The sequence below is a fragment of the Furipterus horrens genome, unplaced genomic scaffold (genome assembly GCF_987537825.1).
Source record: "Furipterus horrens unplaced genomic scaffold, mFurHor1.1.pri manual_scaffold_5, whole genome shotgun sequence".
In the NCBI taxonomy this organism is placed as follows: Eukaryota; Metazoa; Chordata; class Mammalia; order Chiroptera; family Furipteridae; genus Furipterus; species Furipterus horrens.
In genome coordinates this window covers 136,706,773-136,734,333 of record NW_028327175.1, presented here as the reverse complement: position 1 = coordinate 136,734,333, position 27,561 = coordinate 136,706,773, and the positions used below count along the sequence as shown (strand labels likewise).

General features: G+C 36.5%; 1 protein-coding gene across 1 annotated transcript in view; it reads left to right on the top strand.

Moving 5' to 3' along the window:
• The first annotated feature begins 1,454 nt into the window (after positions 1-1,454).
• CC2D2B (coiled-coil and C2 domain containing 2B) overlaps positions 1,455-27,561 on the top strand; it is a 99,299-nt gene continuing 73,192 nt past the window's right edge. The window contains exons 1-14 of the mRNA XM_090277924.1: positions 1,455-2,163; positions 4,349-4,463; positions 4,586-4,619; positions 6,050-6,111; positions 8,088-8,148; positions 9,377-9,453; positions 9,813-9,879; positions 10,662-10,756; positions 14,444-14,639; positions 14,955-15,091; positions 15,192-15,320; positions 18,219-18,428; positions 21,364-21,461; positions 26,187-26,327. Coding sequence (XP_090134050.1) covers positions 6,073-6,111; positions 8,088-8,148; positions 9,377-9,453; positions 9,813-9,879; positions 10,662-10,756; positions 14,444-14,639; positions 14,955-15,091; positions 15,192-15,320; positions 18,219-18,428; positions 21,364-21,461; positions 26,187-26,327 — 1,250 coding nt within the window. The 5' untranslated portion in view covers positions 1,455-2,163; positions 4,349-4,463; positions 4,586-4,619; positions 6,050-6,072. The remainder of the gene's footprint in view (positions 2,164-4,348; positions 4,464-4,585; positions 4,620-6,049; positions 6,112-8,087; positions 8,149-9,376; positions 9,454-9,812; positions 9,880-10,661; positions 10,757-14,443; positions 14,640-14,954; positions 15,092-15,191; positions 15,321-18,218; positions 18,429-21,363; positions 21,462-26,186; positions 26,328-27,561) is intronic.

The window sequence follows — 27,561 nt, the reverse complement described above, 5'->3', positions numbered from 1 at the left end:
CAACTGACACGAAGCCTCAGTGCTGGAGAAGCTAGGAGATGGATGGGTGATAGAGGACTGGAGAAGTTTTCATAGAGAACACAGCTACAAATCACAAGTGGCTGTTGCCTTGTATGACTGCCATGTACAGATCTAGTTTTTCTAAATCTTATTTTTCAAGAAGTGTAGATTTTATGTGAAATCTCCTGACCTTTAAATGACAGTAACTTAAAAAATAAAGAACTGAATCAAAACATTTTGGCAAGAATTTTGGCCAATCTGATTGCCAATATCTGCTGGACTGACACTACTTCCCTCTACGTTCCCCCAAAAGACAAAATGGTCTTTAAACTTGAAAATATTTAGGGTTGATTTTTTTTTTTTTTTTTTACCTCTATAAAGTACAAATCACCTAGTATTAGATCTCAAACTCTATATTGCCTCCATTTAACCTATTCATTATTTGGGGCTATCTAGTTCATAACACTTAGGTATATTTATAATAATACATCTCAGTAAATATTTGCTAAGTGTATTTTTTAAAACACCACTGTATGAGAATAGCTGCAGAAATTAAGTGTACTTAAGGAACACTACATATATTTTCATCAGCCCAGAACATTGCTATATAAGGAAAGTAATTCTGGACTGTTTCATTCTTTTTCCACTATCACTGTCCCTAAATTCCTATACCAAGAAGCGCCCTATAAAATCAACATGGGAAACCCAGCAAGGATTTTACTAAGAGTGACAATCTAGCCAAATGATTTCCAGCTTGGATACATTTAGTGGTCTGTAATTATTTCAGATTATAAGGTTAGTAGAACTCCTGAATTCAATTTCTAGTAATGCCATAATGTACGCATATGACCTGGAACATTACTATTTTTGCAGCAATTTTTTTCACTTCTACACCTCCCCTTTCCCAAATACACAAGGCTGTTAGAAGTTTTAAACACACTGTAAGTTTCTCTAGAATTGAAACGTAAAGCATACTGCCTGACCAAAGACAAACAAAACAAAACATACAAAAAACACAACAGCTAACAAACACCTGTTAAATGTTTGACGGAATGAAAGCATATCACTGCTGTGCTGCTTTCCACACTAGCAAGTTACCCAACATCCACGCCAGTTTCTCAGGACAAGTTTCAAACCACAAAACATTTTATTTAACTTAGGGTAAGTCACTTGGAAGAGAAAACAAACAAATGTGAAAAGTTTCGTTTATAAAACGAGGATGACATGACACGAGTGAGCAGATCTGGCATTCCATATTTTAAGACTTTTAAAGTATTTAATTGTTTACACTAATAGCAAGCTCCGGAAAGAGAAAACAAACAAAAAAAACCCTAGCATATCTAGGAGGCAGTTAAAGGGGCTACACGCACCGCACTTTAAACCAAAGGTCCCCTCTCTTCCGGGCCTGGCAGACAGAGAGAGAGGGCGGGAGATAGCCGGCAGGTCGCGTGGGTGCCCCGAGCGTCGCCACCCGCGCCACCAGCCCCTCTGCGCCGCGGTCCTCCATGCTCGCCCGCCAGAGGCTACCGAGCGCAACTCGACGTCGCGAGCGACCGCTCTTACTCAGGGACTCGGAAGCATCTTCTCCGCGGGAACTGAAACGCAAAGCATCGTGCCTGACCATAATGCCGGTTGTCGCCGCGAACCCGCCACCGGCCAGGGAGCTCACGGCCAGTACTCACCCCTTGGGGATACTATTCTTCACCATGACGCGAGAGATGCCCGGCTCCCACGACGTAGGCCACACCGCTCTCAGGCCTTTTCCAGAACAGACCTCGGGACAGCTGTAGCCACTGGGGCACACACCGAGGTGGCGTGTGATCAAACCCAAGGCTCCCAGCAGGCGCGTTGCACTGAGACGAGGATAGGAAAGACAGGCTCTGGCGCTTCAACTCGAGGCACAACTCCTGGTAGCGTGTGAACAGACGTAGCGCACGGATTTCCTACGACCCACGCTCGGGACGGGGTTGGCTGAGGGGCCGCACCGCGCATGCTCCTTGATTGCCTTGACGTCAGCCCTAAAGCAGCGAGCGCGGAGCGGGCAGCCGGCGTAGGATGAACCGGTCAGAACCGCAGCGGGGCGGTTGGTGACTTCCAGTCTGCGGTAAACGGTTCAGCCTGACCTCGCCGTAGTGACAAAGCTAAAGTGCACTGCTCGTCCAGGTGAAGATTGTTCTGCTGGTTAAAGCCCAACTCTTCTCTGTCAGACTCTCCAATGTCTTGCCCGGCCGGAGTCCGGTTCTGTTGGAATAAAAAAAAAAAAAAACCAGCGCGGGGCCCACGTAACCGCGGCCAGACCCCCACGGGGCTCTGGGACTTGTAATCTCCAGATTCTGGCCGTTCGATTGCAGTGGTTGATTTTTATTTTGTTTTATTTTTTTTAATTTAAAATTTAAAAATTTTTCCTTATTTTTATTGACACTAATACTGATGTCCCCATTTCCCCCTTCCCTCTGGCCATCACCACACTCTAGTCTGTATCTCTAAGTTATGCATTGTGGTCTTTGGCTAATCCCTTCCCCTTCTCTCATTCATCTCCGCCCCCCTCTGGCAGCCTCCAGTCTGTTCCATGTGTCCACCTCTGCTTCTGTGTTGTTTGTCAGTTTATTTTGTTCATTAGATGCCACATATGAGTAAGACCACAGCTGAACCATTTTATTTAATGAGTGCCTACTGTGTGTTGAACACCTTGTTAGGTTTGGTGGAGGGTAAGTGAGGGCTCACCTCAGCTCTCCCCCTCACTTTAGTGTAAGCAGAAATTGAAGTTGCAAGATGAGATGTAATGAACAAAAATTATGAATTCGAAGTGCTATTGGAGGTCACAGAAGAGCCAAAATTGGGATGGGGGTGGGCTTCCTGGAAGATGGGATTTGAGTTGGGCTTGGAAGTGTATAATGCTGTATATTAGGGGACAGTTGGCAAAAATCAAAGGATGGAGATGGCAGAGGTGTATAAAGAAGAGTTTGACCTGGCTGTAAACCGAAGGTTTATGTTGGAGAGTGATGAATGGGGATTGCTGAGGTGGGGCAGTGGCGCCAGGGCCTTTAGGCTTCACTTTCAGAGAGGGTCTCCGTTTTGGGTTTCTCTCCAATTGAGACTCTAAGTACAGGCCTGGCGATACACCTTCAGGTTTAAATAAAGGACAGCATCACGGGACTTACTTGGGTCCTGTTTCTGGACCTCATGACTGGTGTCACTCTATGAATTAAGAGTTTTATAAATCCTGTAATGCGGAGTAGCAAAATTACATTGCATTGTGTGTGTTAGAGGTAAACTTTGGGAAGATCCTATGGTTTTTGTAACCTGTTTTGGCATTTGTTTATTTTTATGTACCAGAAGTCTCAAGACAAGCGGACCCAACTCTTTCAGAACCTATAGGAGCAAGTTATGACGATTTGGGGCTTAGTACTGGCATAGTTTTAATGCCCTTAGCTTTTCATTTAGTCAGATTGACTTATATAAATTCACACATCAGAAAATCCTTTGTCAGGCCACTTGTTCCTAGTATTTTATTTTAGAAAATAGGATCACAGTTAATGAAAAGATACTAGCTGTTAAACTTCCCAGGTAATAAACACCTGGAAGTAATGATGCTGTTTGTAAAAGACTGTGAAATAATGCTGTGTCATATTTAACTAATTGTAGAACTTTTTTTGGTTAAATTTCACATTTTCCATATCCTAGTACCAGTAAATGGTAGCTGATACCATATATTTAATAAATTTTTATTTTGACAAAGTGCTATCCATTGTCTTAATTTTATCATAACTTTATGTGAGACTTTCATTTTTTTGCATGTTATCCCAATTCAAATCAAATAAGTCTGGAAAGAGCATGATTTGAGAGACACTACTATAAGGGAGTTCAGAAAAGATTCATAATATTGGATTTTGGACTAAATTCATTTCTACAAGGAAGGAAAGTGCATTAATACATTTGGAAAGATTTCCAACAGCATCTTGGGAAAAACAAATTTCCAGTTAGTTCATAATTAACTAAAGAAATACTACTATATACCAGAATATGCATTTTGTGACCATTTCATACTATAGAGATTTTTCTGTAATTTTTTTCTAACACTCCTGAAACCAAATGGCATGTGACTGAAATAAGGTGATTGAATACTAAATTTACACACAAAATAAAATAGGCTTTAGGAATTTTCACTTGAGGAATCTCCATAATGATAAAGGCACTGCAGGATTAATTTGCAGAATCTGGAGATTTCTAAATGCTAAGCAAGAAAAGGCTGAATGAACTACTTGATTTTTTATTCTCAGGCTTTCACTATGGACCTTCAGGTCCTCTGATACAAAAACAGCTAATCCTCAATTTTCTTATCTTTTAGAAAAAGCTTTAACTGCAAGAACTGTAAATTAGCAATATCCTTGAAGAGAAGATTGGGTTTACCATTGGGGTGAGCTTTCTAACACAAAGTTGAATTGCTATAAGAAGGTGAAAGTGTGAGTCATAATTTTTCCTTACTTCCACATGAGATTTTCAATAGAGCAAATGCAATTTTCATCTATATCTTCAATTTTATCTAATATTTTGTTTATAATCATTTATCTTTTATCATTTATAGAATGATAAAAGAGCCAGGTTAGAGACAACTCCAGGTATGTAAAAAACAGTTGTTAATAATTTCTTCTACAGCAAGGTTTTTATTTGATAATTTATTATAATTTAACTATAAGATTATTATTGCTAAAGTTTTTCGTGGTTTAGCAGATAAAATTTACAGGTGTAGGCATCAGTAAGCCAGGTATTGATTTTAAGTTTCTTTTAGAAGTCCTTGCAGAATGGAAAGTAAATTCAAAATTCTATTTTCCTAGCATCCTATTTCTGTTGTGTCTAATCTTTGTATGTTGGTAGGAAGAATCTTAAAGGTGTTGATTCTTTTAAAGAGTCATTAAATCAATCTCTTAAATGCCCTTTTTGCAGACTAAACAAAGAATTTAGATAACTTAGACATGATCTCTTCTGTTCAGTATTTTTAATCACTTACTAGATCTCTTCCCTGAACATCTCATAAGGATTCATAAGCAACATTGGAAAACTGAATTTGTTAATCCTACCCCAGCTACCTTAATACTTTGACAATATTGAAATGAGGCTATCTCTCACTCAAGGAAAAAGCCTGGGACTCCTTAATTCTTCCTTTATTCTACATGCATAATTGCTCACCAAATCCTGTGAATTCTGCCTCTTTTTTTCTTTTGTAATTTAAGAAATTAAAAAATGTATTAAAAATAGATTAATAGCATTATAAGTGGATTATAAAATATATGATTATGTTTTAAATTTATTTTTTAATTTAATTATCATTGGTATGCAATATTACATTAGTTATATAGTTGCAGGTGTACAGTATAGTGATTTGGCATTTTTATATCTTACAATGTGATTACCTTACTAATTCTAGTAATAAATGAATCTTTCTCCACCCTCCATTTCCATTTCCATTTTTCTGATTCAGATCTCTAGCATCTCTCATCAGGACTGTTAAAATAGCCTCTTAACCAACCTCCCTGCCTACCAGGAATATGTTTTAATTAGATCTTAGTAGGTTCCCACATATTTTAATTGAAGCTATTCCTTGGTATTTTAAAAAAAGTTTTATATTGCTGTTATGAAGTAGTCTTTTTTCTGTTAGCATATAGGGAAGCTAATAACTTTGACATATATTCTTTTATTCTGCCACTTAACAGCTTTCTAAGTATGTCTAAGCTTTTTTCTTTGAACGTGTTGGGTTTTCTGTGCATAAAAATCTATTTTCTACAGACAAGGACAATTTTATCTTCTCCTTTATAATAGTTATACCTCTTCTTTTACATGTCTTATTGCATTAACCAGAATTTCTATTAAGTACTAAAGTTGATCAGCTACTATATACTAAAGGTAGGAGCATATTTAGTTAATTTTCAGTTAAATTAAAAAATGTAAATAACATAGTTTTATCTCAAATACCATAATAGTTGTTTTCCTTCAGTAATATGCTATCATATCAGTAATATATCATTCTTAAGACTATTTCTTATTTATTTAGAAAGTGGAAATGAAAGAACCATCATGAAAAAGATCTCAAAGAAAAAAGATACTAAAAAAAAAGTAAGTTATTAATGGAGCTTATAAGGATTTTTCTTCTAAATAGCCCAAATGTCAGTGTAGTATAATTCTGAAAACTGATGTATTTGGATACAGTTTATATATTAAAAAATAAACAATAAAAGATATTAGGGATGAATTGTTTGGTCTGGCAGTTATGTAAAAAAGAGCATTAGAGGTGAGTTACTTATGCATTTATTTATTTATTCCCTTCCTTAAATATTAATTAACCTATTTTCAGCCAGTCAGCAAACCATTTCCTGCTTTGCTCAAAATAAAATGTTCTTTCTTTTTTTCTTTTTTTTAGTTAGTGAGTGAAACATATATAGAAGTGATATCTATGTGTCTTTTAAAGTAATTCCAATTAAGATTCATATTTTACCCCTGCCTTATAGATGGGGAGAGGAAGTTACACCTGGGAATGCTGGGTAAGGTTATTGGAAATTAAAGGGAGACCTCTATCAATCACTTGCCAGGGTATATGTTCCATCTGCTTTCAAGGGTTACTGTCCCTTGGTCAAGAGTAGAATTAGGTATTTTTAATTGTGTTGAGGAAGATACTGAAGGTTTAATAAGAGCAGAACATCTTAGTTTATGTTGACCTTATACAGTAGTTCTTAAGGATGGTCCAGGAACCACTGGTAGATTTTGAAGTTCTTTCAGAAAGTCTATAGATAAGCTCTTATTGTGATAATAATGTCTTTACTAGGATTGTGTCAATACTCTGCTTTGGCTTTTGACACAAATCCATGTCTTTACTGTGATGGGAAACCTGATGTGTGTCTTTTCTTTCCACTCCAACAGTATGGTATTTTGGTTATTTAAAGAGAGTTTACTATTCTGTTTCTTAAACTTAACATGAAAAACAAACTCATCCTTATCATTCTAAAAATGGATTTAACATTGCTATCATGTTTTAATTTTAGAATATAAGGTTTAAAAAACTATAAAACAACATATTGATAATGGTAGGATATTTAATTATAAACAATAGTAGGCAGCTAGTAATATGGTATTCAGGAGAGCAGTCAAAGTTGGAGACAAATTTAGGAAGCCATGGGAATACACACACTCTCTAAAGCCTTGGAATGAGCCCACATGTAAGCCATGAGAAGTGTAGCCATTGAAGGATACAGGGAGTAAGTGGCTATAGAAGTAGAAGGGTAGAAGTCAAGGATATACAATATTCCCTCACTTATCATGGGTATTACATTCTAGACACCCCTGCGATAGGTGGAAATCCACAAAGTATGAATTTTAGTATTCATATATATTTTAAGGCTTTATAAACCCTTCCCACACACTTATAAACCATTCCCATTCCCTTATTAACTTTTCCCACTCCCTTATTAACCTTTTCCACACTTTTATAAACACTACTTATGTTCTTAAACATATTCTACACTCTTAAACCTATGTAACTTTAACAACATATGTATACAGTACCGCAAAATCCCACTATATAAGGAAAAATCCATGATAAATAGTGAAATATAGTATTTTTAAAAATCCCGTGATACAGTGAGGCCACAATAAGTGAACTGCGATATAGAGACAGACTACTGTAGAAAGTTTTCAGAAAATAAAGGTGCCCAACATTATCAGATACTACAGAGTAATCAGGTAAAAGTTAACACTGATACAATATTGAGTTTCAAAGTATTTTCATATGTCTGACCTCATTTGACCTTCCTAAAAGATATATAAAATAGACAATATATGATCACTAAGAACTAATCATTGGATTTTATCTTTAAAAGGTCCTCTTGATATTACAGAGAGTAATTGCTTAATTAAAAGTTTACCATATAGAAAGAGTTCATATCAACTGATAAAAAGATGAAATCTAAGAAAACAGGCAAAGGCTATGAAGGCATTTTAAAGGAGATGACTTTCAAAGGGTTGATGAACATTTGAAAAGATGTTCAATGACAAAACAGAAAGATGCATGGTAACCTTCATTCCCCCCTTTTTTGCAGATGTCAGAAGAAACAGATAACATTGCAGTAGAAGAAAATATAGGCAAGCATCTCCGAAAAGGTCCTCAATAAGTATACCACAACTCTGATGCTGTGGTTTTTATTTTTAGAAGATGTAAATGACTAACCCTATCCTTGGTGTTTCAACTAGGAACACAAGTTTATTAAGAGTTGAGTTCAAACAGAAACTAAACTTCCTAGATAATACAAGATGGGCATAAGGAAATAATTAGTAAAGTCTATATATGTGATAAGATTTTGTCAAGATTTTGTTTTCTCTCTCTGCAAACATGGAGAACCCCCTAGCATTTGAGATGGTTAGTCCATCAAGATACATAAATACAGAACCTGCTTCAGGAAGCTCTAGATTTCAAGAAAAATACATAAATAATGGTTGAATCATTATTGAGCAGTATGCCACCTGCCATTCTAAGTTCTGGGAATAGAGTATAAACAAACCAACCAGTAATTTTTAAGTTATATCAAGAAATGATAGATTCTCACGACTTTAGGTGATTAAGCTTTTACTTACCCTTTATTTCCACCATCCTCTATGCAACTTTTAAGTACTCAGAAGTAGGGAACAGGAAAAGAAAAATGCAAGGCAAGATAACCAAAAGATTCTCCACTTTCTCCTGTACTTAGAACTGCCCAACTCCTGTCTTTCTCGGTCTATCTGGTGGATCATCTAGTGGATGAGAAGAAAATTACACATGGTTTGGAGTGTACACAACAGCTACAAGACTGTTTAATTCTAAGAACTGGCAGAAATAGGGGTCAGCAAATTTTACAAAACACAAGAAGTTAAAATGAGTATCTAGAGATTTATCTCTTCCTTTTAGATTCCTTTCCAGTATGTCAAATTGAAGTAACCTGGCTTTGATATTTTTGTATTCTGTAGAGCAGTTTATATAGAGTATGACTGTTCTCATGAATTTTTTTCCCAAAAGGAAAAAGATGAAGATTTGCTTTCCTGAGTTTTTTTGTTTTTGTTTTTTTGCCTGACTACAAAGAAGGACTATTGCCAATAGCTTAGGATACACATGGTAGGGGAAACAAAATTCAGCCTGACCTTGCATAAAGGTGTTTACTCCAGATGGAAGAGGGGGAAGGGACATCTGTTTGTCTGAGGTTCTAAGCTCTCATGGGGCAGTGACCCAGTCTTCACAATTATCATGATCTTTAAAAATGCATGCAATTTAGGTATTTAATAAGTACTTCTGCTGCTATTGCTGTTTATTTATTTTTAAAAGTGTCATGAACTCTATATCATGTTGGCTTCTTGATAGGTTTAGATGCAGAAGAAAATCAAAATGTAATAGAAACATTGAGAAGCAAAGTAAGAGAAAAGCTAAAAAATGCTAAGGTAATGCTTTTTTTTCCCCTTTCCTGTTTTTAAATTTACTATTTAGATGCAACAAGTATCAAATGAATTTTTCTTTGTTAAAAGGAGCCAAAATTCAGACTTAATATAGCTCCTTAAATCCAGACATTTCAAGTTCCTTTCATGCTTTTTTTTTTTTTTTAAACCTAAATCCAAGAAAAGTTCAGTGGTTTGGTCATAGTAACTATATATGACATCTCAGGGGGAAAACATGTATACACTTTTTAAAAGAAAAACATTGAGAAATCTTGGTTTTTACACATTTTGAAAAAAGTCTTATGAGTACAATTATGTTTATATCTGTGAATACTAAGTTTTCTATGCTATTTATGTTGTTTCAGATTAATCGAAGTGAAAAATCTTCAACTCATCTGTTCATTGATAATAAAAAAAATCAGTGGTCTAAGGTGAATAATTTTTTTAACCTTTAAAAACAGTTTTATTAAGGTATACTTTAAATAGCAAAAATTTACCCATTTTAAGTATATGACTCAGTGATTTTTAGTAAATTTACAGAATTATACAGTCAATACTCTAATCCAATTTTAGACAGCTAGATACAAGTAGGGTATAAAATAAGCTTTTATATTTTATGTATTTTAAAGTTTTTTGACTTCTAATGACTGAATTTGGCTTTTTCTTATAGAATTAATTTCTCTCCCAAACTTCCCTAAAAACAGTTTGTGAGGAAGAAGTGGTAAATGCTTTACATTTAAAAGATTCAGATTTTATAGTATTGAAAAAGGAGATCTTATTTATCAGCAAGTTTATAGCTATGAACATGTCACTTTTAATACTTTTTAACTACCTGTCACTCCACAAAAGATTGTAGAGGGGTGGAATGGTGCTTGTGAGGCCACCTGAAAATGGAGAGAGAGAGAAAAAAAAAAGAATTTTCTCTGAGCCCACATTTTGGTCAAATTCTAAGGTAGTGCTCTTAATACTCTGACTGGAGTGAAGAGATAGTTTGGGATGATGGAGAGGATTTGGACTCTATTCTGCTTTTTATTGCAGTTATCAGACTTTTCAAAATAAAAATTAATAAATCAGACTTAAATATAATTTGATATTGTCTCTCCTGCTGCTCCTTGCTCATGAATAAGATAATAGTTACTATTTATGAAAGTATTTCTTTCATTTATAAGCAGAAAAAGTATTCATTTCAACACTGACTACTGGTTTACCATTGTTTAACCCACAGACTGAAGTCTCATTGGACGCAGGCCTTTCGTTTTTCACTCTGAGTAGTGAAGAAGGCTCAGCTTTGGGCCAGTCTTCAGAGCAGGTTGAACTTGTTCCCCTTCCTCTCATGTCCTCATTCTCAGCAAAAATAACCCTTATTAAAGGCAAATAATGAAAGGCTTGAATGGGAGGTGAAATTTTTATTACTGAGCCACCTTCCTCTCTTAGAATTGAGCTGTTCATAATAATTCCTAAAATTTATTGAGTGCTTACTGGATGCCCAATGATATATTAAATCTTTAATGTGGATTGTATCATCCAATCTTTATAGAAACCCTGTGAGGCAGGCATTATTATCATCTCTGTTATGTAGGTAAGGAAGCTAAGATATAGAAGGTTAGGCATTGAGAAAGCCGGGAAGTATAGCCTGTCAGCTCCAAAGACTGTGTTTTTCTTTTGTGGTTCCTTCCTTCCCAAGTGCGCCACATTATTCTTGCCAATCTCTTTCTCTCCATAGAGTCCCCATCTCCATCCCTCCTAGTCCAGTCCCAGCGCCTTTCAATTTCTGTCACTTCTTCCCAGTTCCTCTCAAACTCCTTAGCCCCTTCTGTTATTCCTCGCTTGTCCTTTCTTCCAGTCTCCCTAGTCTTTCCCCATCACTTCTAATTTGTCAGTCTTTCATTGGTTATTCTATCTGCTCATGTTCCTCTCTACCTTCAAATCTCTCCACAGTTTCCTATAGCCCCCTCCCCTAGTACCTCCTATTCCCCAGAGTTCTTTCTACTTACTAAGACCTCTTAGTCATTTCCAAACCTCTCAGGTCCTCCTTTGGAATCTGCCTTGGACCCCCATTTGCCTTCCTACTTCTTCCCAGTGCCTTCCATTCCCCTTTCTTTGCCCAGTCCTTTTGTTCCTTCTTCATTACTGTTGTTTTTTTCCACAAAATGGCTTTATCTTTTAAAAATTGAAACAAAGTATATACATTATAAAAACAGTGCAAAAAACCATGAGAAAGAAAATAAAAATCACATGAAATTCCACTTTCCTGAGATAAAGCACTGTTATCGTTTTTTATACTTTTCTCTGTACTTATGCCAGTACATGCACACACACACAGATTTTTATATGAATAGAATCATAGTAGTAAATGGCAATTCCATCTTTCCAGTTGCTCAACCAAACCTTATATTATCCTTGGATCCACTTTACTCACATGCCTCCTATCCAGTTCATCACAAATCCTGTTGGTTCTTCTGACTTCAAGTATTCTAGAATCTGATCTACTTTTCACCATTTCCACTGGTACAACCCTAGTCTAAGCCATCATAACCTCCCATCTGGATCATTGCCATAGTCTTCCTCTGTTTTCACTATTGCTTGAACTATTTTCTGTACCAAAGAGTAGTCATAGTGATCTTGTTATAATCTGAGACAGGCCATTGTTTTGCTTATACCTTCTAATGGTTTTCTGCATCACTCAAAACAAAAGCCAAAGTCCTTACCAGACCCTCCAAGGCCTACATGACCTGGACCCTTTGGTACCTCTCAGACTTAACTTCTTACTGCTTTCCCCTTCTCCCACCCAACTTCAGCCCCTTTGGCCTTTTACGTGTTCTTCACAGCATGCTGTTGCCTCAGAGACTTTGTAACTTTGATCTGTCTAGAAAACTCCCTAATCCTCATGTGCTCTCCCTCACTACCTTGGGTCTGTGTTCAAGTGACCCATAATTAAAGATACTGTGCCTGACAATTCTATCAAAAACAGTCCCCTATAACCCACCAATCCCAGCATTTTGTATTCCCTTACTTGATTTTGTTTTTCATAATACTTATCACCACCTAACACATATTTCTATGTCTATTTGCTTATTTTCTTCTTGGAACATATAAGCCACCCAGTGAATATTTGAATGAATATTGAATAAGCAAATATCAAACATATGCATGTTCTGCCAAGTCATCCAGCCTCCCGTACTTCTATAATAAGGGTTAAGGAATTGGCTTTTCAGGGGAAAAAGAGAAGGTCCATTCAGCAGAGTACACCAGGGCCAGGAACTGTGGTCATGGCTGCTTTTCCTTCTCATAGGGCAGGCATCAAGAGAAATCGGTCAGTGGGAGACAGAGGCAACTTGGTCATGAGGAAGTCCCAGTTTAGATGCAGGTTTTTTAGAGTTGTCCAGAAAAGTCATCTGGTCTGCACCTGGTGACTTTGGGGCCCATAGCAAACTACTGTCCTCATCACAGGGAGGAGAAAGCTGCTGTTTTGTGTGAGGCTGAATTTGACTTTGAGCCCTTCATACTGGGAGAAATGGGAGTGCTTGTGCCAAATATGTTGTCTGGGCAACCCAGAGTAAGGTCCAGGGTTACTTTCAGACAGTTCTACTTATTATACTACATTTAATAAGGCATGTTTCTGTGAGATGGGGAGTTATCTCTTATTTACCACACCATACTGAGGTGTATCCATCTAGACATGCATACAGGGTTAGGTGGATGCCTTCTGACCTTATACTCCCTTGTTATACACCAAGCTAAGAACTTAAACACTGTTCTGCTGTAAGCTGCATAGTAAAGACCAAGAAGGTGATCTAGGATAGCAGCTTAGACTAATGGAGAAGTAGTTGATCAAATGGGGCTTATATTGTCAAATTAAGCAGGGTGGGGTTCATAAAAGAGACCTATATGGTCATTAAAAAAAAAAAAAGGCTAGGATCTAATATGACATACTTGGCCATCAGGGCAGACCTTAGCTCTGAAGGCAAGCTGAAAGCCTAGGGGTGCTGTACAGGAAGATTGATAATGGGAGCTCCATGTGGAACAAAGAGAGTCCTTTTGGTCTGTGATTGGAATCTTCAAAGAGATACCCTATGTGGGGATTCCCCAATCTTGCTTCTGGATGTCAGTGCCATACCTTGTGTGAATTCTGAAAAGGATACCATAAATATTTCTGGATATAAAATATTTTCTTGATTTAATGACAGGGGTAGGAGACAGGGTACGATGATGTGATGACTCGATATGAACCTAGGTGATACTGACCAAGGCCATCTAAGGTCCTCTATTCAGAGACATTATATGATTAATTTGTTTTATTTAATATCTACCCCTAAATATGTGGTTTGGAAAATTGAGAGGTTTTTACTTGCATGACTTACACACTCTGTCTCCTTCTCTTTTTCAGTATGTGTGGATTTCAAATTAGACAATAAAGTAATTCAAAATGAATTGTTGACTTTTGGTGTGAAGAAACTCAAAATTTCTGATCATGACATAAAAGTGTGCATTTTTATATTTAGTAATATATCTTTCAATACCTATATTCAGATTATAATTTATATATAGCATGTTTAGAATTTCACTATAATTACTCTGCCATAGACTTCTATGTTGAATCTTCACTTTTTTTTCTTAAATACCATTCAGAAAATATCAGGAATGCTCCACAATCATTTTAGGTACTACTGATTTCTGAATAGTGAAAAAAAAGTGGGGTTTAAGACCGCCTGGCCAGATGTCTCTGTACTTTGCCCTACACTGTGAATTCTCAGTGATTTATATATCATAGTCCAATATCTCAGAATATTTTCCCTAGGAGAGGAGGGGCTTGGATTATAATCCAAATTGCAAGGAAGTGCTATAGAAAAATTATGTTGTAAAATATTAAACCTTAAATAAGTTCCTCTATATTCAGTGAAATTTCATTATAACAGTTTCAGATTGACCTTGAATTGGGTGGCATGGATCAGGAAGACAATCATATACAATTATTTTTCTTTTTGATATTCAACAGAGATCAGTAAATGATAGTTACCCCAAACATTCACTTGGTGACAATTCACAAGGTTTTGCTGAAAGCCAAGATGAAGATTGTATGGAAGAAGTAATTTTTCCAGATTTACTTGAAGTAAAAGCTGCTGAATATGAAGATGATCAGGAACAAATAAAAAAACAACAGGCAAATATTTTTGTGCCAAGTAGTTCTCCAGGTAAAGTTCTTTTACAATAAAATATTTAAGTCATTAATGAGTCATTTTAAAGAATAATAGCTTCTTTATATGCTGGATAGATAAAAGGTACTGATCTAAAATTATAGAATGTTTTTATATTTGTTCTTAGTGCCTTCTCTAAGTTTAAGAGAATTGATTAAAAGACCTCATATACTTTGTGTGGTGTATGTGTGTATTTAGGCTTGCTGTTAGACTTTAGTGATAGGTAAATGAGAATTCCCTTTTGCTTCTTGTTTGGTCAATACTAGTTTAATATTTGGGGCATTGAAGTAATACATAGGTTTTGTTATTAAGTGGTCAACCAGCGTAAACTGCCAAAAGATATGATGCCACGCATTTTAGAAGATGAAGGATTCTATATGCAGAGAAAGCCAGAAGTATACAAAAAGACCTGCAACAAAATGGAAAATCGCCTGCTTAAACTAGAAGAGGCAAGTGCACCAGCTAACAAGTGAAGCCACTCACCAATAGTATGTGGTATTTGTTTTTGATGAAATATTTAATTATTATGTTCTTAAATATTTTTGATAGGGAATGTGTTGGTTTGAAGAAAGTGCTGAAATAATGTCGTTACCTTCACCTATTAGACATTCATGGAAATTCAGACTAAACATAAGCAAGGAACCTTTAAATCCAGCACTAAAGACCATATACAGGAAGGTAACCAACAACAGTTTATTTGTAATTATGGTTAGAATTCTCATAATATCAGTTATAATTTATGTTTTTGTGGTTTTAATTCACCCTTTATAGCTATTAATATGTCTAGTGATATAATGGCAAAACTATGATGCAATGTTAAATATCCATTAAAATTATGTTTTTGAAGAATATCTGCTGTCATGGGTAAATGCTCAGAATAAAATGTGAAGTGAATAAAAAGCAGAATGAAATAATGTATATGATCCTAATTCTATAAAAATAGATAATGAATTTATCAATGAATGGACAAGTATATCCATATGTATATATATGGATAAAAAGACTGGAAAATATATCAAAGTTAATAATTATCTCTGGATAGCAGGACATAGAATTATTTTTATTTTGCTCAAGATATAGCACAGTTATTTTAACATGATTATCAGAGACCATTGCTGTTGGGGAGAGAGGTCCCTGTGACAGTGGAAACTTGTTGAATGAGCGTGTTCATGAATGAACAAAAGGGTGGTAAATAAATGCAAAACATACAATTTTTGGAGAAATATTAACCACCATCAGATTAACCTTTGTAAACCTCCAGATTCTGAAGTTGGAAACCACTGGCTGAACAGTACCTTTTTCCTCCAGTGCATCATCCAAGCTCAATTTCAGTATTTAGTGGACTCTTAGAGTTGGGAGTAAATCTCTATGTTGCTTCACCAAGCATCTAAACTGAGTATTAAAATTCATTTTGCAGTATTCTTAACAGGTAATGTGCTGGAAGTTGAGTCAGACAAATGTTTCTGCCTGCTTTTTTCTCTTCTATATTCTCCACATTTTTTATTCCGCCTAGCCAGCCTAGAAGGCAATGCTCATTTGGGGTTTCTCACCAGAATAAATAAATGTAAGGGCAACTGAAGGAGAGATAATAGTTGCCTGCATAGCAAAGTCTCTTCTCTGCTGTTTCCTCTGCCAGATACTTTAAAACTCTGTTGTACCTCTTCTCCTAGCCCCAGGTTATATTTGCTTGTTATCTGCTGGCTAATTTTGCCTATTTGACTATGCCCTTTACTCTCTCTTCTAGCACTCCTCATATATTTACCAAGATTTTACATATGGCATCAGTTTGGATATGTTTGTGCTTATATCTGGCCTTGGAATCATTGTTGCCTAGGTATTTGTGCTTTTGTTCTAACACACTTGCCTAGTTCTAGAAGTTCACTTAATCATACCCCTTAGTCAATTGCTGCTTATAACCAGTGTCAGGGAGCTTACTACTTCTCAAGAGAGTCATTCCAGTATTAGCCAGTTTAATTGTTTATTGTTTTCTGTGTTGAATTAAAATCTGCTTCCTGTAGTGACTACTTATTTGACCTTGTTTGTTTGGTCATGAGGAGCTCATAATGTACCTCATTTATGCAACAGCACTTCAGATATTTGAAGCCTATGGTCACTTCCAAGCATTAGCTTTTGTTTTAGCTTTAGTTTTGCAGTCTAAACTCACTTCCTTTGACTGTTGCTAGATATCTACCATCTATCTGAGTTACCTTTCTCTACTTTCTGAACACCATGATCAGTAGGTAGTAATAGACAGGACCAAGAGCAGGGGCTTGTGTCACTCCAGTAGAACCCAAAGAAAGTAAGCAACACAGTTATTTGACTAATGCTGAATTTGCTTAATAAGACAAGCTTCTCTAGCTTAGCAACTTTAATAATTTCCATAAATTCATTTATAATTTGGTTGTTTAAAATGGAAACTTTATTTTCCTGGTGGTTTTGCCTGGTTAATGACAAGTTACTACCAATTAACTAAATCTTACAGATAGAATCAAGAGTAGGTTTTTCCCCTCTGAGTTGGCTCTTATGTAGAAAATAGAGACAAGACAAGGATAAAACAAAACAGAACAAAAGCCTCATGGCTGTTCTCTTGCCTACCTTCAACCCAGTGAGAGTGAAGGGGAGGATTCCTAGCTCAGGCAAGAGTAGGAAGGAGAGATGTAGGCACATACTGGGGACTACAGTTGTTGAGAGGCCCTGGATCTGCCACACCAGGTCAGGGGTGGGACAGCAATTGTTTAATTGTAACAGAGGTATAATAGTAATGGCACAGACTGGAGGGCCTGTTCTATTAGACCATACTGATCCAGGAAGAGGACTCATGCCCATCTTCTTAGGTGGATACAGCCTTGGTTCCTATTGGGAATGGCTGGGCATTCATTAATTAGGCTATACATGCTAAGTAACCTACTAGCCTTCTCAAATTATATCACTAAAAACCAATCACGTGCATATTCAAACATATGTGCTTAAATGCAAAACAGGGTACTAAAACATAGTTGAATTATTTTGCATATAATCTAAGGCCTGCAGACTTCGGCTGATTTAGGAATGATCTGCTATACAAACAAAGACAACCTCATGTATAAAGAAAGATGGTCTCCTTAAAAGGCAGCATTTTCTTAGAAGGTCCTGGTCCCTCCAAGGAATTTTCCAGGGAATTACCAACATACTTACTTCAGAACAATGTTTTAAAAAGGGTTTACCACTTAACTCTGGCCCACAGATGACTATTTTATCATATTAGTTGAACTATTGACTCAGTAGTTCGAAACACCATTTGTCACAGTGTTCCTATAGGAAATTATTCGGGAGCCTACAACTTGAAAGAGCAACTTCTACCAGCACACAACCGTATTATAAACCATAATTTGTAGCAATATGATTAAAATGCTGTACAAATATATGAAGTCAAGGGCCATAGTCAACTTCAAGGAAGAAGAATCAAATTACTGGTTTTTGCTTTTCTGTGTCTCTTAATTTTCTTACAATTAACATGTTACTTTTATGAGGAGAAGTTAATTGTAATTTTAAAAGAAACAATCAAATTAACTTTGTATACATATTTTTCTTTGAAAGGCAGTGAAATCTGATCTAGAAAGCTCTATTAGGACCAAAATGGAAGGTCAAAGGAAAATGTACCAATTAGATCTCAATATTGTGGGTTTGCAATTTAGCCATCATCCTCTCTTCAATCAAGAACAAGTACTATGTGCTAGGCTGCTCCAACTTTACGAATGTTTTCAGGACAGGCAGCAACAGAATTTATCTCAGTTGCTTTTGGAGAAGGTAAGATTGGCTTTTATTTTATTATTGGGATGAACATTTAATATTCAAAGAATAAACAAATCTGTTAGTACAGAACATTTTCCCTTAGCACTTTAATTACTTAACCAATTAAAACAATGGTTGATTTCAGTTTTTCTGAAAGAAACTGTAGGAGTTGACTGGCCAGGTATCATCCTCAAAGATATCATGCAGAATGTGTACCACTTACAAATGGTTTACAGTGGTATTCTTGGTCCTATGACTCAAGAAAAGTATTTGAAATGATTACTATTTAAAAGAGTCACATATGGCCATTTTCAGTCTTGTAATAGAATATTTTTGATAAAAATATTAGGGATCTTGAATCTCATATCAAATGTGAGGAGTCTTAGTTCTATAATAATGAATCCGAATACATCTAATGGCATCATAAAGGGTACATAAAGTCTGAAGAGAAATCAAAGGGGTACCCACTGGTTATTTTTTGAATTTGTGCCTCTCATTTAAACTCTGCTGAGTTTCTGATATATCAACATTTTGTTAACTAGTGTTTTCTCTAAAAAGATGTTTTGATAGGTCCCATTCAGCTACTGAATTAATTTGAGAAATAAAAACTTAGAGAGGTATTTAATTAAACATTCAAGCCTGATGGAGTCACCAAGACATTAAGATAAGCTGGAAATGAAGTCTATCTGCTTTTTATTTTTTAATATTTTATTTATCATGCTATTACAGTTGTCTTGATTTTTCCCCTTTTGCCCGCCCTCCACCCAGCACCCCCCAACTCCATCAGGCAATCCTCCCAACATTCATTGTTTATGTCCAGGGGTCATATGTATAAGTTCTTTAAATACTCCATTTCTTATACTGTAGTTTACATCCCCACGGCTATTCTGTAGCTACCTATTTGTATTTCTTAACCTTCTTACCTCTTCACCCATTCCCCTAAACCCCACTCCGATCTGACAACCATCAAAACACTCTGTATCCATGATTCTGTCTATGTTTTTCTTGCTTGCTTAGTGTTTTAGATTCAGTTGTTGATAGATTTGTGTTTATTGCCATCTTATTGTTCCTAGTTTTGATCTTTTTCTTAAATAAGTCTCTTTAATATTTCATATAATAATGGTTTGATGATGAAATACTTTAGTTTTTTCTTGTCTGAGAAGCTCTTCAATTCTAAATGATAGCTTTGCTGGGTAGAGCAATGTTGGCTGTAGGTTCCTGCTTTTCATGACTGGATATTTCTTGCCAGTCTTTCTAGCCTGCAAAGTTTCTTTTGAGAAATCAGCAATTCATCATTGTCTAATAAAATTTAAACTTCGTGCACCTTAACTCTATTTTTTTAAAGATTTAAAAAAAATTTTTTTTCTTTTATTTTTTGGTTTTTCAATTACAGTTGTCCCATTTTTCCCCTATTGCTCCCCCCCACCCAGCCCACCCCTTCTCCCGCAATCATATCCCTCCGGGTTGTCCACGTCCATGAAGTCATTTATACACGTTCTTTGACTAAACCCTTCCCTTACTTATCCCCCTTCTCTCCCTCCCCCCTCCCCCCTATTGACTGCTATTCTGCTCTTTGTTCTATTTAGTTCTTTTGTTTGTGTTGTTCTTTAGTTTCTTGTATTAGGTGATATCATATGGCATTTTTCTTTCTTTGCCTGGCTTATTTCACTAAGCATAATCCTCTCTAGTTCCATCCATGTTGTCGCAAATGGCAGGAGTTCCTTCTTTCTCTCTGCTGCATAGTATTCCATTGTGTAAATGTACCACAGTTTTTAATCCGCTCATCTACAGGTGGGCATTTAGGCTGTTTCCAGTACTTAGCTATTGTAAACAGGGCTGCTATGAACATAGGGGTGCATAAGTTCTTTTGAATTAGGATTTTAGGATTTTTCAGGTATAATCCTAGCAGTGGAATCGCTGGTTCAAAAGGCAGTTCCATTTTTAGTTTTTTGTCTTTTTAAAAAGATTTTATTTATGTTTTTAGAGAGAGGAGAGGGAAGGGAGAAAGAGAGGGAGAGAAACATCAAAGTGAGAGACTCTTCAGTTTATGGGAGGATGTGTTAATCAACTGAGTCACACAATCTTTTTCCTTGTGAATTTTAGGTTTTGGTTTTATCTTTCTAAGCTTCCTAAGACCTTCTCTCCAAAGTGTCAATCAGCATGCCTTTTCAATTCACAGAAACAACACTCTGAATTGTTTTAAACAATAAAGGAAAAGGTGTTGCCTCCTTTATCAAAAGTCCCAAGTTAGGGCATCTCTAGAGTTGGTTAACTTGGTGGCTCAACAATATCATCAACAACCCTCGCTTTTTTCTCTTTTAATCTTCATCTCAAGCAAGTTGGCTGGCTTAACCCTCTCATGGGAACTAACTGAGTGGCTGCTCTATCTAAGTCAGCCCAAACCCTCCATATGCAGTATAATGTCTCACTTGGGGAGCCCTCTTCAACCTTTCCCCACACTCAGCTGCTTTTCCTTCATGTATCATTGTCTAGAATTAGGTCACATGGTCATGCCTGAACCAGTCACTAGAAAGAATAAAATTACTACAAATGGCTGAACTAATCAGGGTTTACCTCTGAAACACACGGGAGAAGATTGAGCAATTAAATAAAATTGGGATTCTGCCATCCAAGAAATATGAACACTCAAGGATAACAAATAATATCTGACAGATCAAAATTATATCTTTCTCTATTTTAATCAATGAACTGACTAAGGTTTAAGGTATAATGTTTGCATCTTAGACAGATATTGAGGTTCTTCTCAGTTTTGACCAAAGGTGCTTATATGAAATATATTTTGGAAGACAAGGCAGTGATATCCAAAAGGTATACACTTGTGCTTTCACTGCACATACCTAGAGCTACAGGTGAAGTGGAGTGATGTTAACAGGTGAATGAAATGACCCTCCAAAAAAGCTCTTTTTTTTTTTTTTTTTTTTTTTGGTAGCTTAAAGCACTGACACATGCTACCGAATTAGCAAATGGTGATTTGGAAATAAGCCAGCTGACTGGAAAATCTTTACAAGATTATTATTGGCAGATAAGGTAGGTTTGGGGCCTTTCATGTATTCATGAAGCATTTATTAAGTAACTCGTTTAGACAGGGCACTGCACTTGCTATGGAAAATATAAAATAGGAAAAAGAAAAGATCCTTACTTTTTTTTTTTTTATTATTGATTATGTTGTTACAGTTGTCCCAATTTCCTTCCCCCCTGCCCACCCCCTCCGTCCAGTTGTCTCCCCTCTTAGTCCATGCCTATTGGTCCTGCATATAGCTTTTTTCAACCTCTTCCTGTCCACTCCAATCCCTCCTACTATGCTTCCCAATTCCTGCACCATCTCCCTCCCTTTCCCCCCTCCCCGCTGACCTCCCCCCAATATGCTCCCCTTACCTAAAATTCTTTTTCCCTTCTCGTTGCCTACTTAGTTTGCCCTTGCCTCAGATCCCTAGCTTCTGCTGTTGGTTGTTGTAATAGTTTTCATTTTAATGTTCATTGTCCTGATCCTCCTTCTTCTAAACAAGTCCCTTTAACATCTCATGTAACAGTGGTTTGGACCTAACAAACTCCTTCAGTCTTACTTTGTCCTGGAAACACTTTCTCTGCCCTTCTATCCTGAATGAGAGCTTCGCTGGATAGAATAATCATGATTGTAGGTTTTTTATTTTCATTAGTTTGAATATTTCTTGCCAGTCCCTTCTTGCCTGTAAAGTCTCCTTTGAGAAATCCACTGATAGTCTAATTGGGACCCCTTTGTACACGATTCTTCTCTCTTGCTGCTTTTAAGATTCTCTCTTTATCTTTAATTTTTGACATTTTAATTATAATGTGTCTTGGAGTGGTCCTCCCTGGATCCAGCCTATCCGGAACTCTCTGTGCTTCTTGGACCTGTAAGTTCACCTCCTTCCCCAAGTTAGGGAAGTTCTGCTCCATTATTTTTTCACATAATTTTTCAATTTCTAATTCTTCTTCTTCACCCTCTGGCAATCCTATTATTCTTATGTTCGTTCTCTTATAGCTGTCCCAGAGGTTTCTGAGCCTCTCATCATATTCCTCACTTCTCGTTTCCTCTTACTGCACTGGTTGACTGTTCCCTCCCTATGTTCCGATTTGTTGATTTGATCCATGGCTTTCCCTTTCTCACCACTTGTCTTGTATGTATTTTTGTTATTTTCAGCAGGGCTAGCCTTCATTCCTTTGGCTCCACTGTTAGGTCTGTAAGCTGTCTTATAACTATGGCTCAAAACTGAGCTTCCGAAAAATTCGCTATTTGTTCCTCAGTCAAGGCTCTTATTTGTTTTTTCATTAGCTGTGTGATTGGTATTTCAATCATTAATTCTGCTATTCTGACCATTTTGTTTATCTTTCCCTCTTGGGCAGGGCACTCTCACACCTCCTATGCTGTATTGGGTGGAGCCCCGTGTGCTCGTCACAACCTGGCGACCTTTCTCACCACCCTGTGGCGCTTTGCGTAGGGGTGGGTGAGGGGAGGGCGCCCAAGATGGATTCCCGCTGTTACTCTTCGCTGGCAAACAGGGCTGCCTCCCAACGGGGTCTGCCCTGTCCAGCATTGGAATCACGAGTGGAAGGATTCGGTCTGCTGCCAGGGCGGCCCCCAGGCACCTCTCTCCTCCCCTCCAAACACAAGCGTCTGCTCACCAGGTCCTGCCATCCACCTTCAGCACAGTTCCATCTCTCTCAGCTGCGGGCTCGCACTTCCTACCCGTCCGGACGAGCACCACTTGTTTATGACTGCATACGTTGGGCTTCCATGTAGCTTTATTTTCAGGAACTTCTTATTATTTTTAGTTTTGCATTAGCTGTAATCCTTCTTAGTTGTAGAGGGAGACAAAGCATGTTGGTCTATGCCTCCATCTTGGCTGGAAGTCTCAAAAGATCCTTACTTTTTAGGCATTTACAGAAATGATTCCAACCTTTCTTTAAGACCCATTTTTTTATGTGTAAAAATATTTCACAGACACGTAACATAAAAGTAGTCATAGTTTCAATACCCATTGATTTAAAATAAAACATGTTTATTTTAAACTGAGTTTACTAATACTTTAAAATTGACTTGGGTTATATTCGTCTCAAGTGTTTGTATATATTTGAGAATTACTCTACATATACATATGTAGATACTATTAATTCAGTCTAAATATAATACTCAAACAGCACACAGATTTAAGGAGCCCTATAAGAAAATAATGGTCTACAAATTGGGAACCAAGGGATTATGGACTAGTTGGGAAGAGAAGTTAGGAAAGTATGAATTAACAGGAAAAAATGATTTCAAGATGATACGTAATTATGTGTCAAGGAATCTCCAATAGCAGGAAAGCTTACTGGGAAGTGCTTATTGAGTAGAAAGTTCCACTATTCACAAAGATGAAACAGTTGTCTATATACAAGAGGGATTTGATAATTAAGAATTTCCTTGACTCCCTGCCCATTGACATGGCACATTTCTACAAACTTAACCACTAGAGGCAACAGTTGATTTAAATACTTGGTGTCCTAGAATAACCTAGTTAAATACAAACAATATTACTTGAGAAGGCTCACATATACCTCACACAGGACCTGGCATATAATGAGTGTTCAATAAATATTAAGTGAATGGATGACTATGAATAGAAGATTATTTACAAAACAACTAGTTATTTATAAGGTAACTAAAACTGAAAGCAAAGAACAGACATTGGCATAATGAACATAATAAGTAAATTGTAATATAGAAAAAAGAAAAGAAGGCTTTAGATGGGGTCCAATGCTGATGCATAGGAGTCTACTACTATGTGCATGTGTATGTGTGCGTGTGGGGGGGAGTAATTGAAGAGATCATTGCTTTTATTAAAGCAGAAGAAAAGCAATGTAACAGATTTACTTTGAGAAAAATTTTCAAAGTGGTGTTGAAATGATGCAAAGTGTGCAAAGCGAAAGTTTGTGCACATCTGAAAAACAATGTTTCTATTAGAAACGCTGTGCACATGAAATACAATGAAATAAAATGGCACTTATGTATTTAACCTTTAATGACTATAGACTAGATGCCTAGTACCCACAATCACCAGGTACCCATGGAAGACATCTGCAAGTCATTTGTGACCCCTCTGTTCCCCTCACATCTGCCCAGTAATGATTCCTACTGATTCTGATTTATTTCAGGTGATTATCTCATAGACTGACTACTTAAATAGTCTCCTAAAACGTCTCTCTTTAAACCATGATCCGTATTGAAACCACAGTGATTTTTCTAAATAATAAAACCACGTTAGTGGCTTTCTGCTACCTTTAAGACAACATTCAATACCTTTAGCGTGACTGGCATAATCTGACTCCCGCTGACTCTTCCAGCCTCATGGTAGGGGTTCTCTGCCTTAAAACTTTATAGTCCAGTGCCCTAAATAGACTATACTCTTTAGTACCTGTATCTATATATCTTTGTTTTAATGCACCTTGTTTCTAGAAGGTTCTTTCATTTTCTGCCTAACACTTAGCCAACATTCAGATTTTATTCAATTTCATGTTACTTTCTCAGGGAGGCTCTTACTTTGCCCATTAGATTAGATTAAATTCTCTTTTTATACTTAAATAGCACTTATGTATTTCCCCTTTCATAATACTCATCATATTTGTAAATTCTTTGCTCTTTTTCCCTTTTGGGATATTAGTTACTTGCACCTAAAATATGTCCTCCCACATAATACTTATCTGTTATGTGTTTATTGATTTGAATTAAATGTTACATATTCTATGAAGTCTTTCCCTACTGTTGTCTACTGTCCTCTTATTTATGCTCACACTCCAGCTTGTGTGGACTTCTGTCATAACACCTATAACATTTTATTGCATTGATTAATTTACATGTATAGAAGCTTCTTTGACCAAGAGAGCATGTCTTTTTATCTTCATATCCTCCCTTAACCTGCACAGTGCCTGGCATGTAGTAAGCATCCAATAAACATTTACTGAATGAATTAATGAATGACAGTAGGCTTCTATTTCTATCTGTATGATAGACTAGGTCCCCTGAATAGCCATTCTAATGAAAACAACTAAAAATGTCTGATAAAATACAAATAATATCTTTATAAATATATTGTTGAAATGGCAAAATGGTAAGGAATCTACGAAAGCCAAAAACAAGATAAAAGGAAAAGCTCTAAAAATTAAGGGTAAAGACAGCTTTTACACTGAGTGTATTTGTTAAATAGTAATAACCTCGACTGTCATTTAGATGGCTTCATGGCATGCCAAAAGCAGAAGGTAAAGCCAAGTTCATCTTAATTGGAAAGTTTAATAGGAGATCCTGTAGAAACAGGTGTTAGATTTCATTAAAGGGAGAATATAAAGGGGATGACAAAGGAAATGGGCATCTTTTAAAACAATATGTTACTCCACTTTCCAAATAATATGCTCACTGCCCGATCAGGACAAGGATCTCTAAATTTGAAGCAATTGTTCTAATTGTTAATCTGAAACAAGTATAATACATATACTACGGAATATCCAGAAAATCTGGAAACAAATGTTTTTTAGCAGAGAACTTTTGCATAGTGAAAAAAACCTTTAAGTCATAAAGAAATAAAACACTAAATGGAATTTCAGTCTCTAAATAATCAAGATGTTGATAAAATGAAGAAACAAAATCATGAGGTGGGGTGGGGCATTCAGAAGAACTAGTGTAATACATTCTTCCAGGCAATTTTAATGACCTAAATAGTTCTAATCTACCAATATATGTTTTATCTACCATTATTGTTGTAGTAATACAAAACAGCTCTATGACTTAGAAAGGAAAAAGGACTTCTCCCTACTACACAGTATATTACAGACTTGGAAACAGATAAAATCCCTTCGACAACAGCAAGGGTTTACAAGCACCCCAATTAAGTTACAGTTTCAGAGGTGAGTGGTTGTTCTATTTGTTCTTAATTACTTTCCTGAGGAATGGTGCATGAGTAACTGGGAGAAAACCAAGAAGCTAGATAACTATTTGAGGTAGTCAGCAAAGGACTGATATCTTGAATGTGTAAACAATTCTTACAAGTTAAGACAATTCAATTAAAATCGAGGAGGGGGGACAAAAGATTTGAACAGACACTTCACTAAAGAAGGTATAGGAATGGAAAATGAACAGATGAAAAGATGCTCAACACCATTTCACATCAATAGAGAAGTGTGAATTGAAACCACAATGGAGTATACTACACACCTATTTGAATGGTTTAGATTTAAAAAGAAAAGAAAAGGACAATAACAAATGCTGACAAAGATGCTGAGCAGTAGGAACCCTTATTGATTGCTGGTGGGAATGCAAAATTGTACAGAGACTTTGAAAACGATTTGGCACTTTATCATAAAGTTAAACATAGACTCAGCAATCATACTCCTAGGCATAAGATGTAAGCCATAAAAATATGTCTAGTGGAAGAGAAAGTTAAAATTAAAAACTATATTTATTACTCACTACACATAATCTTAGCCAAAAGGCTGGGAAGTGATCTACAGTGTACTTGTTACTCACTGAAGCTCTTTGTGAACTCACAGTGAAATAACTGGTTCCCTCCCTACAACCCATTGTTCCTGGGTCTTCTTTTTTTCTCAAAACTATGAAGGATTAGTGTAATTTCAGGCAATAAAGTTCCACCATGGAATGTTGTTTATCAAGGACTTCTAAATTCAAGAAAATTTGCTGACTTGTCTCTGATCCTTTAAATCAATCCAATCGACTCATGCATTGTGAATCCCTGAGTAGAAAGGAGAGCCACAGATGCCATCAGCTTCTTCACAGCAGTGCCTCTGAACCAATATTGCCTGCTCTCCACCTACTCTTATTGTCACTACTCTAAACTCCAACCCACCAGAGGCCCTTTGAATTTGTTCTTCCTGACATTTAACATCCAGCTTTCCCAGGACTTTGGTTTGGGTTTGCCTTCCTCTCCAGATTACTTTTGGTAGGAGACGTTTGAAGTTAATCCCAGTCTCAGTGACAAGGTTGGGCCCAGCAGGGATAGCCCCAACTACCCTAAACTGGAACATCTAGTCTGAACAGTTAAAATATCACTCTGTCAACCAGAAAAGTTGTATTTTTTTTTCCTTTTATTTTTTGGTTTTTCAATTACAGTTGTCCCATTTTTCC